This window comes from Equus przewalskii, chromosome 6 (genome assembly GCF_037783145.1).
Source record: "Equus przewalskii isolate Varuska chromosome 6, EquPr2, whole genome shotgun sequence".
NCBI lineage: Eukaryota > Metazoa > Chordata > Mammalia > Perissodactyla > Equidae > Equus > Equus przewalskii.
Genome location: NC_091836.1, coordinates 47,636,361 through 47,649,551, shown reverse-complemented (window position 1 = coordinate 47,649,551; position 13,191 = coordinate 47,636,361). Strand labels below are relative to the sequence as shown.

General features: G+C 41.1%; 1 protein-coding gene across 1 annotated transcript in view; it reads right to left on the bottom strand.

Moving 5' to 3' along the window:
- Positions 1-13,191, bottom strand: part of LOC103568045 (zinc finger protein 709-like) — a 156,857-nt gene that overhangs the window by 140,932 nt on the left and 2,734 nt on the right. Inside the window, 1 exon segment of the mRNA XM_070625445.1 lies at positions 3,885-4,011. Within this exon segment, the coding sequence (XP_070481546.1) occupies positions 3,885-4,011 (127 nt within the window).

Genomic DNA, 13,191 nt, shown 5'->3' with positions numbered 1-13,191 from the left:
GTACCAGCAAGAGCACAGTCTCAGAGAAGGAAAGGCTTCAGAGTGGCACAGTGGTCCTATTTCCCTGGCTGGGTTTGCACTGTCTCACAATTTACCTAAACTCAAAGGCCTCAGCTGAGTCTAAAGGAGATATTGAAAATATTGTGTAGGATACATGATGGTTAATTTTTGGCTTAAAAATGCATGAGAAATTATTTTCATGACAAAAACTGTAACTGTAAAAGAATAAGAAATACAGTTTGCCTGATGAAGAAATCCCTGAATTGGTCTGCACATGATAAAATTGACTCAAAATGTATAATGATTAAATGAAGAACCTTGCAAAGTATATCTGAAAATCCATAATCAAAAATGGATATTATCATAGTCTGTAAAAATGAAATCCACAATAATATTAACACAGGATGGACTGGAACAGTTGATAAAACATATCAATGAAACAACTAGAGAAGTGTTCATTTCCCAAATAGATGGACATAGTTTTATTGACATATACTCAAACGTCACTGACAACACACCGAGGGAATACATTCAAGCTACACGTAACAAGAAACACACACAGTCTTCCCAACATGAGAAAGGTGATTGTTCTCACATGAAAAAACTGGGTCAAGGCAGCTGCTGCACAAGGCAGCAGAGAAACAAATTCAGAGGTTCTTCTTTTTATGTCCCATTGGAGATGCCATGGTGAAGCAGGAAAATGTGCTCACTAGCACTATGAACAGCAAAGGTGTTTCCTATACACATTAGACCTTATTTCATTATCATCAAGATAAAAGGGGAATCAGAGAGTACTCCCAACCACAAAGGTATGAATTAGCTTCCTGGTGGACACAAGAGGCCTTAGAGAAAGACCCTAACTCCAATGGATCTTTGATGTGAAACTGGTGGAAAATGCATCTCTAACAAAATGGAAATCAACTAATTCTTGGTGCTTTTCAAGATACTCTTGACAAGAAGGGCAAAGAATGCAAAAAAAAGGATGGAAGATGGTGTCCTTGAAGCTCCTATGGAACTCGCTGAGTGGTGGCTCGAAAATTGGCCTAAGGCTTTGTGTGCTTCTGCCTTCCAAATCTCATGCAAGTGAGGCCATTGGGGAATTCCAACAAGGAGCCAGCAATGGGGTGGATTCTTAAAGATCTAGCTCTTCAGATTACCCTCACTGACATAATGCAGTACAGGGGTGATGTGTCCAGCTCTAGATTTTGTTGCCTGCCACAGGCCTCTACTTAATTCAAAGTCTATTCACCAAATACCAGTCAGAAGGAAGGACAAACAGCAAAGGCCCAAATAGGAAAATAACAATTCACAGGAAGTACACTCTTGGATAAACTTGCCACACATAAATTGTTTCCCAACTGTTTAATAGTACACAAAATAAAAACAGGCTCCTCCACCCACCACCCCCAAAAAGGAGCTTTCTCTGAAACATGTACAATATGTACAATGGATGAGGAACATGCAGGAACTGTAATACAAGGCCAGTAAGAAAATCACAACAAATACAAACTGTCATGTTTCTATACCCCCTTAACACAGAACAATTAACACAGTATTAAAAAAACTAAAGATAAAAAACTAACTGATTTAAGAGAAATGAACTACCTATGAATCTTATTTACTATTTATGAAGGATGACTAGCAGAATCATCTCACCTCAATATTTATTTATGAAGTAATTTATAGAAATCCAGTCTAATCTTGCACTTTAAGTAGGGGTATTTATCAATACAATATATTTACCACTTTGATAACGACTCTTTCCTGTTGAAAGTTTTCTAGAACCTCACATACAAATTAATTTCCATGAAGCTTTGTCATATGACTTACATTTACGTTTCTTTTTGGTGGGAGTTTCACATAGAAGGGTGTAGGCCAACTGAAGTCTTTCTCATGCTCTGAACATTCAAGATGTTTTAATCCAGTGAGGCCTTTCATGCCTTCAAGAAAGAAGTGCAATGACAAAAGTCCCAAATTGTTTCTATCTACCTGGTTTTACCTCTAGTGTGCATTTGTTCATATCCTCAAAAGTTTGCATGAGAACTAAAGCCTTTCTCACTTTCCTCACATTCATAGGCTTTTTCTCCAGTGTGACTTCTTAAATGGACTAGAAGATATTTGGAAGCAGTGAAGACTATATTGCATTCTTTACATTCATAGGATTTCTCTCTAGTGTGAGTTCTTTCATGTTTTCGAAGATAACTGGAACAAGCGAATGCTTTACTGCATTGTTTACATTCATAGGATTTCTCTCCAGTGTGAGTTCTTTCATGTTTTCGAAGATAACTGGAACAAGTGAATGCTTTACTGCAGTTTTTACATTCATAGGGTTTCTCTCCTGTATGAGTTCTTTCATGTTTTGAAAGAGAACTCGTATAACTGAAGGCTTTACGACATATTTTACATTCAAAGGGTTTCTCTCCAGTGTGACTTCTTTCATGGACTCGAAGAGAACCTGAACAAGTGAATGCCTTACTGCATTTTTTACATTCATAGGGTTTCTCTCCAGTATGAGTTCTTTCATGAAGTCGAAGAGAACTGGAATAAGTGAATGCTTTACTGCATTTTTTACATTCATAGGGTTTCTCTCCAGTATGAGTTCTTTCATGAACTCGAAGAGAACCTGAACAAGTGAATGCTTTACTGCATTTTTTACATTCATAGGGTTTCTCTCCAGTATGAATTCTTTCATGTCTCTGAAGAGAACTGGAACAAGTGAATGCTTTACTGCATTTTTTACATTCATAGGGTTTCCCTCTTGTGTGCGTTCTGTCATGTTTTGAAAGAGAGGTGGTAGAACTGAAGGCTTTAAGACATATTTCACATTGATAGGGTTTGTCTCCAGTGTGAGTTCTTCCATGTATTTGAAGTGAACTGGAAGACGCAAATGCCTTACTGCATTTTTTACATTCATTCAGTTTCTCTACAGTATGAGTTCTTTCATGTCTTTGAAGTAAACTGAGATAAGTGAAGGCTTTCCCACATTCCTTACATTTATATGGCTTCTCTCCATATTTTTGATAGTCATATGTTTTACATTCAGTGTGACATCTAATGTGCGTTTTAAGGGATGAATGACGCGTGAAGGCTCTTCCACATGCACTGCATGCCCACGGTTTAGCTCCTGTAGTTATCTTGTTCAGACTCAGATTTGGAAGAAGGCTGACATTTTCTCCACACTGACTATCCTCTTCACTTTCACAGACTCTCCCTACCATATGCTCTCTGTAGAAATGAGAAGCATATTGTTAATGATTTCTCTATTAATGATTTTATATTTCCTATGTTTACTATGATTTATAGGAAATGTTTATGTTTTCTCCCTTCTGTGAATTCTCTGAAATTAAATATACTGAATTTTCTGAAAGAGGACTTCACCCTTCTTATTATCCAAACAGTGATATTCATAGATTGGGTTCACTAATACTATTTCTAAATGAAATATTCTGCAAAAAGTGAACCTCTACATCACACTTCAGAAAGTATATTTGGTGAAAATTTTCTAAGAATAGCTCAATTTGAAGCAAGCGTTATTTGTTTTGTTTGTTCTTTTTTAAAACAATTTCTTAACATACAAGGATTCTCACATGAGACAGAGCTTTCTACTGTGTGACTCACCTTACTTTTCTCCCCTGGTCTTTGTACTGATCTTGAAGATCACAATCTTCCCATGTTATTCCTGAAATGCAGACTCACAAAGTTTATTCCAAATATTAGAAATTAGACAAAAATTTCTAGATTCTAAGTCTATGCTAATCTACGGCCATTTCTACTTTATTTACTAACAACCTCCTCTTTCCACATTCTACATCTTAGAACACTGATGATGGGCAAGAACCACTTGTTCTTTCATTGATGACGTGAAGGAATGTCCTCATTCTTACCTACTGAGGCCAGGATCCTGAAGGTTTCCCACATAACATCTCTGTAGAGTTTCTTCTGTGAAGGATCCAATAAAGCCCACTCCTCTGGGGTGAAGTTCACAGCCACGTCCTCAATGGCCACTGAGTCCTAAAACATCACAAACATGTGTAGATTAGGATACGTGAGCCTGACAGCACTGGGGATCTAGACTCCAATTCTGGGAAGGTTACATGGGATTATCTTATCTCCAAACATTCATTCTGTGTGTGATCATCAGAAACTCCCTTATTTCTGTACACAATGCTCATCAATTTAACAATATTATGAACACATGGAAATACACATTTTTACTGTGATCACATTCTATCCGATTTCTCTCGAATCACAAGTTCCAGAACATGTTGGGAAATGACAGAAATGCTATACAAATGAAACAAATATCATTTGTGGACCAATGATTCTTTGTAAGAAAAGTTCTTTCATCTTCTTCCATATTACCCACCGGTTACAGCACTCCATGAGGCAGAGGCTGAAATCTACGTGATGTTTCAGTGAATAAAAACATAGTGAACAACTGGAAGCTCTTTGTTCTGGTCTCATCTCCAAACTGAGCGTCCAGGAGACCTGTGAAATCACACTTTCACCAAGCCCAGCTGCCCACATTGTCCTAAACTACTCCAGGCCATTACAGGTAATCACATGCAGCTGGCTGAATGTAAATATTGTTCTGGTGCAACAGTGTTTTTAACTTGTGTAGTATCTATCATAGTCTCAGTTCTACCTTTCTCAATCTGGATGATTTGATGGGGCCAGAATTATTATGAACTGAGAGCTCAGGCACAAGAAAGAAGTCATGAAAACTTAGACCATAAGATCACTAGATTTATGGGCCTCAAAGCTACTTCTCACCAATTTTAGAACACATTGTTAGGGGCTGGCCCAGTGGCGCAGAGGTTAAGTTCGCAAGTTCCGCTTCTTGGCAGCCCAGGTTTTGCCGGTTCGGATCCTGGGTGTGGACATGGCACCGCTTGGCAAGCCATGCTGTCGTAGGCGTCCCACATATAAAGTAGAGGAAGATGGGCATGGATGTCAGCTCAGGGCCAGTCTTCCTCAGCAAAAAAGAGGAGTACTGGCAGTACTTAGCTAATCTTCCTCAAAAAAAAAAAAAACACCACCACATTGTGAGACAATAATGTGTCATAAAAGCTCTTTCTGGTCAAATGCTAACAGTGTACCCTGAGGTTTGCTCCCCTTGAGGGGTAGGTTAAGAGCTGAAGATTGGGGCCAGCCCCGTGGCCGAGTGGTTAAGTTCACGCACTCTATTTGGCGCCCCAGGGTTTCACGGGTTTGGATCCTGGGTGCAGACATGGCACCGCTCGTTAGGCCATGCTGAGGCGGCGTCCCACATAGCCCAACCAAAGGCACTCACCACTACAATATACAACTAGTACTGGGGGAATTGGAGGCGAAAAAAACCACAATTAGATTGCCAACAGTTGTTAGCTCAGGTGCCTAACTTTAGAAAAAAAAAAAAAAGAGCTGCAGATTGCAAGGGAGCTCCTTAAAGTCCACAATGGTTTGATGTTAAATCTGCCCATGATTATAAAACTCATGAAGGATTTAACAGTGGTTTCACCCAAAAGAACACAAAATTTCCTTTGTCCAACTTCAAGAGGAAGTGTTTCCTGAGCAGCCACTCTGGATAATGCCCTGCCGACTTCTGATCCTGCACCTAAGGAGCTTAGACGCTGTCATTCTTGATCTCACAAGAAAATGAACAAACTTGACATGGACAACCATTCTTAGATCGGGGAGAGCCTTGAGGTCATAGGACAAACCAGAGTCTCCAAACTTGGGAAAGACAAAAAAGAAAGATGGCGTTTTGAAATATGCCCCACATATTCTGTACTTAAGAAGACGTGTACTACAAAAAAAAAAAAATCTAATTCACCAGAGTCTAATGCAAGGGCAAAAATGACAAAAAAAAGACAGAACACAATTTCCACGAAGCCTAGGACAACCCTCTTTAAATGAAGGCTTAAAATACAGATAATGGGAATACCTGAAGGAAAAGAGACAGACAGAAGAAAACATGAATTAATAATCACCAAAATATCCTAAAATCAATGCTAGCCAGCATACTGTCCATCCAGGAAGCTCACGGAACACTAAACACAATAAAGTACAAAAGTGCACACCCAAGGGTATCACACTGAAACTAGAGACACATCACAGACAATATACTGAAAAATGCAAGAGAAGAAACACACCTTCGACAGAAAGAAACAAAGATTTGAATTAAATTGGACCACTTCTCAAAAACCATGCAACAAGAGCAGAGGAGACTGAAAGATTTAAAGTGTTGAAAATAAAACCCACTTTCCTAGAATTCGGTCAAGCAAAATTATCCTGCAGTACAAAGAAGAAATAAGGACTTTCTGAGACAAAATTTGAGGAAATTTGGCCCAAGTACACATACTTAGAATGAAATTGTTGGAAAGTTTATCAGAAAGAATGTAAATGATAAAGGTAGGGAATTAGAAGAAGAAAAAATGAGGGGACATATCTTTTCTGTTTCTTATAATTAATACAACAGATGACACTTTGTTTAAACTAATGTCAGGAAGAATGTATTTGGCAATGAGAAGCTTATGGACAAGAGAAATAAATGACAGCAATGTGACAAGACACAGGGAAAGGGAAATTGGGGACAGGGTGTTAAGAGGTACTTGCACACGGTGAAATGGCACAGTGTCACTTGGCGGGGGGGGTTAGTTGTAAATGTACGCTAAAAACTCAAGGGCAACCACTAAAATGTGTATTTTAAAAAATGTGTAACTGATATGCTAAGAGAGGGGAAAAAGAGAATTACAGTAAATGCTCAATTTTAGCCAGAGAAAGTGGCAAAAAGACAAAAACAAGGGTAAAAATGGAAAAAGTAAAAATTTTGGTAAATATTAATCCAACTGAATCATTAACCACTTTAATCATCAATGGTCTCATTACAATGGAAAGACACAGTAATAGAGTTCAAAAAATACCACTGTATGCTGTCTACAAGAAGCCCACTTTAAGCATAAAGTCAGAGAGAGATCAAAGGTAAAGGGATGGAGAAGAACAGACCATGCCAACACGAATCCAAAGGAAGGTGCCAGAGGAACAGACATCACAGACAATGCGGATTTCAAACTGAGGAAGATGCAGAGATAGAGGGGCAGTAGGTACGGATAAAGGGGCCTATTCTCTGAGAAGGCACAGCAACGCTGCATGTGTACCTGCCTAACAACAGAGGGGCAACACACCTCAGGGAGGAACTGACCGAATGCCGGAGAAAGAGACAGATCCAGTACCATAGCTGTAGAAGTCAACACCCCCTCAGCAGGAATTAGAAATTTCAGTAGGCAGGAAGTGAGGAAGGACAGAGGCACAATGCACAGCACTGCGAAACTGCTGGATTTCATTGTAATCTATGGAATACTTCACAGAACAGCAGAATATACATTCTTCTCAGGTTCACATGGAACATTCACCAGAACAAACCACACCCTGGGACATAAAGCACACCTTAACAAATATGAAAGAACAGAAATCATACAAAATAGGCTCTCACACCACATAGGCATTCCTCTAGAAGGCAATACCAGAAATAGTCGGAAAACCCCCTCATAGGCGGTGATTCAGAAATACACTTCTAAATACTACACAGTACCAAACTAGAAGTCTCAAGAAAAATGAAAAATTATTTTGAATTAAAAAAATGAATACACAACATAGCAAAGGTTCTTGGATGTAGCGAAAGCAGTATCCAGGGGGAAATTTATGCCATCAAACAAATACACTGGAAAAACCAAAAATCTCTAATGACTAATGTAAGCTTCTACCTTAGCAAAGAATAAAAAGAAGAGCAAGTTAAAAACAAAGCAAGCACAATAAAAGAAATAATAAAATAAGATAGGAAACGAATGTCATTGTGGGAAATCAATGGAGAAAATGAAAAGAAAAAAGCTCCTTGTTTCACAAGACCAATAAAATTGAGAAATATCCAGTCAAGATAACAAAGAGAAGAGGGAAGACAGAAATTACTAGTTATCAAAAGGGAAAGGAGGGGAAATGAATATAAAATAAGATTTGATGCAATGCAACATCCATTTATGATAAACTAGTAACAGAGGAGAACTTCCACTTCTTGAGAAAGAACATCTTCACAAACCCTGTAGCTAAATTGATGGCGTTTGTTCCATATGATATGACTGTCTCTATGCAACAACTGGAAGTATTCACAATGACAGAAACGACTCCTGGGACTAATAAGAGAGTACAGCAAGTCTGCTTTCCTTCTAGACCCACACGAATAGAGTCAACTGATCTTTGACAAAGAAGGAAAGGAGATTCAAATGAAAAAGAAAGCATTTTAAACAAACAGTGGGAGAGATAGTGGATATCCACATGCAAATACACACGCACAAAACAAATGTAGACACAGGCCTTACACTTTTCATGAAAATTAAGTCAAAACACATCACAGATCTCAATGTAAAATGCCAAAGGAATAAACTCCTACAAGATAACACAGAAGAAAATCTGGATGACCTTGTGTTTGTTGATGAATTTTCACATAGAAAACCAAAAGCAAGGTCCACAAGAGAAAACACCAGAAATTTTACAATTTTATGTAAAACAAAAAACTCCTCCTCTGAGAAAGATGGTGTAAAGAGAAGATCAACACCATTCAGAGTCAGAGAAAATCTCTGTGAAACATTTGTTGGATAAATGATTGCTATCTGAAATATGCAAAGACTTCTTAAACCGTAATAGTCAGAGGAGAAAAATGTAATTAAAAATGGGCAAAAGATCTGCAGCCAGCTCACCAAAGAAGAGATCTAGATGGGAAATAAGCAATATGAACCATGCTCCACATCAAATGTCATTAGGAAACTGCAAAGAAAACAACAATGGGGATCACTAAACACTTATTAAGTGGGTAAAAGTCAAAATATTCAGAACAGCAAGTATCAGTGAAGATGCAAAGCTACAGGGAATCCTAGTTCATCGCGGGTGGAAACGGGATTTGGAACACCCACACTGCAAGACAGGAACCTTCTTTCAGAATAAAATACACTGTCACTACATAGAGTAAGAGCCAGCAATCACGCTCCGTGGTATTTTCCCAAACGAGCTGAAACCTTACGTTCGCACAAAACCTACATAAGAATGTTTAGAAGCACTTTACTCATAATTGGCAAGAGTTAGAATTTTCAACAAGATGTCCTTCAAGTATCGAACAGTCAATCAGTGGTGCATCCAAACAATGAAACACCATCCAATGATAAAAAGAAATGAGGTATCACGCCATGGAAACACACGGAGGAACCTTAGAAGTCTATTATTAAGTAAGGAAGCCAATGTGACAAGGCTATGCAGTGTATGATTCCAAGTATATGACATTCTGGGAAAGACAAAAGTATGAGCCACTAGAAGGATCTTTACTTGAGAAGGATTTGGAGGTTGGAGGGAGGGATGAGTCAATAAATGGAGGACAGAGGAGTTTTATGGAGCGAAACTACACTCCATGATACAGAAATGATGAGTCTACGTCATTATACATTTGCCAAAACCCACACAGTGTGTAACACACAGAGTCAATGCTAACGTGCACCGTGCACTGTAATTTATCCAATTCACCCCTTTTTTACTGAAACAGGACATCTCTCATTCAACTGACATCAAGTTATTTCCTTTTCAAGGCTGGCCCTGAGCTAACATCTGTTACCAATCTTTTTTTCTTCTTCTCCCCAAAGCCCCCAGTACACGGCTGTATATTCTAGTCGTAGGTCCTTCTAGTTGTGCAAGAACTTCAACATATTTCAATAAGCCAGTCTGTGCTCTAGGAGCCTGAGACCCACAGGGGAGGGGCAACTTTCATCGGATGCCTTGTTGGGGAGCACAGCACTGGATCCTCTGAGAAGTGCCATGGTCACTATCAGTAGTGGCAGAACCCCAAGGTGGATGACGAGTGTCCTGGTGTTGTAGACCTATTAGTGTACATACAAGTGTGACTCTGACTTCTATTTTGGGGATCTCTGAGTCAAGAGATTGCCAGAATTCTTTTACCACAAAGGGGCAAGACAACTGGTTGCTTTATAGAGTTTCAGGTGCCTGGGCTTAAGTTGGGTTGAATTAATCTCTTCACTGGGCCAAACTCAGACTGCGGTTGGTCCACTATAACCCAGAGGGTCGGGATCTTTGCTGCAACAGGTACAGGGCTGGGAGCAGCAGCAGAGTGACTTAGGGGCCCTGGGGAGCCCTCTGGAATCTTGCTTCCTACTGGCTGCACTTTCCTGGCCCTTCCTTCTCTCTGAAATAATTGCTCTTGTAGGAGTAACCATCAGATGGGCTCAGCTCAGTGACAGGGTACAATCATCCTCATAACTGCAGACTACCCCTAATGTCAAGGCGACTCCAGCCTCTGTCTCACCTTCACTCTCAACACACAGAGAGATGCCACCCAAGACACTGACAGAAGATCACATTAAGGAGGGCCAGATTCACAGACTCCTGCTCTCAGAGGACAGGAATTTCCAAAACTGCCAACTCAGTGTCCTCTGCAGTTAGAACCCAGGCTTGGTGGGGTCAACAGTGCAACACAGGGCAGCACAGCGCCCAGGAGGAGCTGCCCAGCAAGCAGCAGCCCACAGTGCAGGAGCCTCCAGGCTTTCTCATCAGCCTGTCCAGGGAAGAAGGCCCAGGGGAAAGGGAGGGTGAAGCTTAAGTGTTCAGTCATCAAACATCATCAGCATCAAACCCTGGCCACTCATTACAAGAACAAACTTGAGGGACAAATATAGGCATTCGCACTGGCTTGTTTTTAAAGAAAGAAACACTAACAGCATGATGAAGCAGTGAGCAAAACTGGTCATTGGAGAGTGGCTGGAGTAAGAGCAGGAGTGGGGCAGGACATGTGGGCAGGAAGTTCTCTTAAGTTACTGTCCTCTCTTACAACTTTTTTAAACATTCCCATGCAGGGGCCAGCCCGGTGGCCCAGCGCTTAAGTGCCCACGTTCCGCTTCGGTGGCCCAGGGTTGGCCACTTCGTATCCCGGGTGCGGACATGGCACCGCTTGGAAAGGCATGCTGTAGTAGGCTTCCCACATATAAAGTGGAGGGAGATGGGCATGGATGTTAGCTCAGGGCCAGCCTTCCTCAGCGAAAAGAGGAGCATTGGCAGCAGTTACCTCAGGGCTAATCTTCCTCAAAAAAAGGAAAAAACATTCCCATGTATTATTCACTTGAAATAAGGGGAGACTGGGGCACACCCAGTGGCATAGCAGTTGAGTCCACATGCTCCGTTTTGGCGGCCTGGGGTTCGCCAATTTGGATCCTGGTCATGGACCTATGCACCGCTTGTCAAGCCATGCTGTGGCAGGCGACCCACATATAAAATACAGGAAGATGGGCACGGATGTTAGCTCAGGGCCCATCGTCCTCAAAAACAAAATAAAATAAAATAAGGAGAGACATTTATATATGCCATATTTTCCTATGTTTGATCATTAATTTTAAATAACTTTTATTTTTAACATTTCTACATAGGAAACCATTTCAAGATTGAATCCTTTAAACATTAATGGATATAAAACCATAAACCATAAAAAATTTACCAATCTCTTTCTAACAAAAAAAGACAAGGGGCATTTTTGTTTCCGCCTCCACTATATTTACCCTGGGAATATTTTTAGGAAGGAGTAGCATATTATAATACCTTACGGGTTTGCAAATTAAGCCCTGAAATAAACTAGGAATTCCAAAGATTTACACAAGCTCTGACCTGATTCCTCACATCAATGAAAAGAGAAATTCAAGTGCCTTTTCCCACATCCATTAAAATAAAATTCAGGGCTGGCCTGGTGGCATAGCGGTTAAGTTCAATTTGCTCTGCTTCGGTGCTCTGGGGTTCGCATGTTTGGATCTCAGGTGTGGACCCAGCACCCCTCATCAAGCCAGGCTGTGGCAGCATCCCACATAAAATGGAGGAAGATGGGCACAGACGGTAGCTCAGCGACAATCTTCCTCACACTCACACACACAAACAATAAGAAAATAAATGAAATTCATTTGCCTTAGGAATAGTATAGGCTTTTAAATGTCAAAGTTCTCTAGGGACATGGACACACAAAACTGACCTAAACATGGAAAATGCACCTGAGAACTGAAATACACCCATCTCACATCTTGAGGTTCTCTTGTCTAAATGGAAAAAAATTGTTTGTTTCCACAATTTTCTTGCCTTGCTCACATCATATCTCTGACATTACATTTTCAAACCTCAAGTGCAAACAGAGATTAGAATCAGAGGATGGCAATCTTCAACTGATCAAGGAATCCGAGGACAGAAACAGGATTATTCCAGTCAGCTCATAGAAGCAGCCTGCTGGCCTGCAGTTCACAAGGAAACCCACACTCAGAAAGGGACCATATTCCCAGACTTGAGGTATAGACTCTCCCAGTGGAGACAGAACCGCTGGAGAGGGTGAGTCCCTGGTGAAGGAGGGTGGGGACCCCTGAGCAGCCACAGGAATGCACTCTGGGAGCCCCACGCACCCTCCCTCTCCTGTGAGCATGGAAGCACTGCCTCCCCCAGGCTCCCACTCTCACAAGTGAGGAAACTCTCAGCCGGATTCAGTTTAAGCTTCTGACCCACATGACCTCCAAATTCATGAACTCTTTGTTCACAGGATGGAACACCTGATCTTCAGACTTTCTCACGGTGCACAGATTACACTCTCAGTGCACCTACAGTGTGGGTGCAAAACTCAAACAACATCTACAATGTCCCGGTCTAAGGAACCACAGTTACAACCTCAGACAGGGCGTCACTCCCCACCCCATGAGCACGTGCGCCCCCAGCTTTCCAGGGCTCTGCAGCTCCTCTCAGGATAAAGGCTCCTTCCATGGGGGTGTGAGCAGGAGGACACCTGCAGGGGAGGCTCCCCAGGAAGGACAACTGGGCCTGCAAGGTCTTCCCTCTGCAGGCCCAAGGGGGCCTTAGCTTGGGTCTTGGACTGGGGGCCTCTGCTCCCCACTGGAGAGGCTTTGGAACATCATTATTTTAAATGACACAAACCCAGTGTTTCAATAATCCAGCAAAATCACCTAAACGCAGTCCTTCCATGGAAAGTAGGGAAGAAAAGTGTAAGGTATTTCTACCACTTCAACTAGAAAAGCACAAATGTCTATTCCTTTAAGAAAAAATGTCAATTACTACTGTTACTGAGTGAGGGCTCGCCACCTGATGCGCACAGAAGCTGAGACCACAGCACACCAGTCTTTG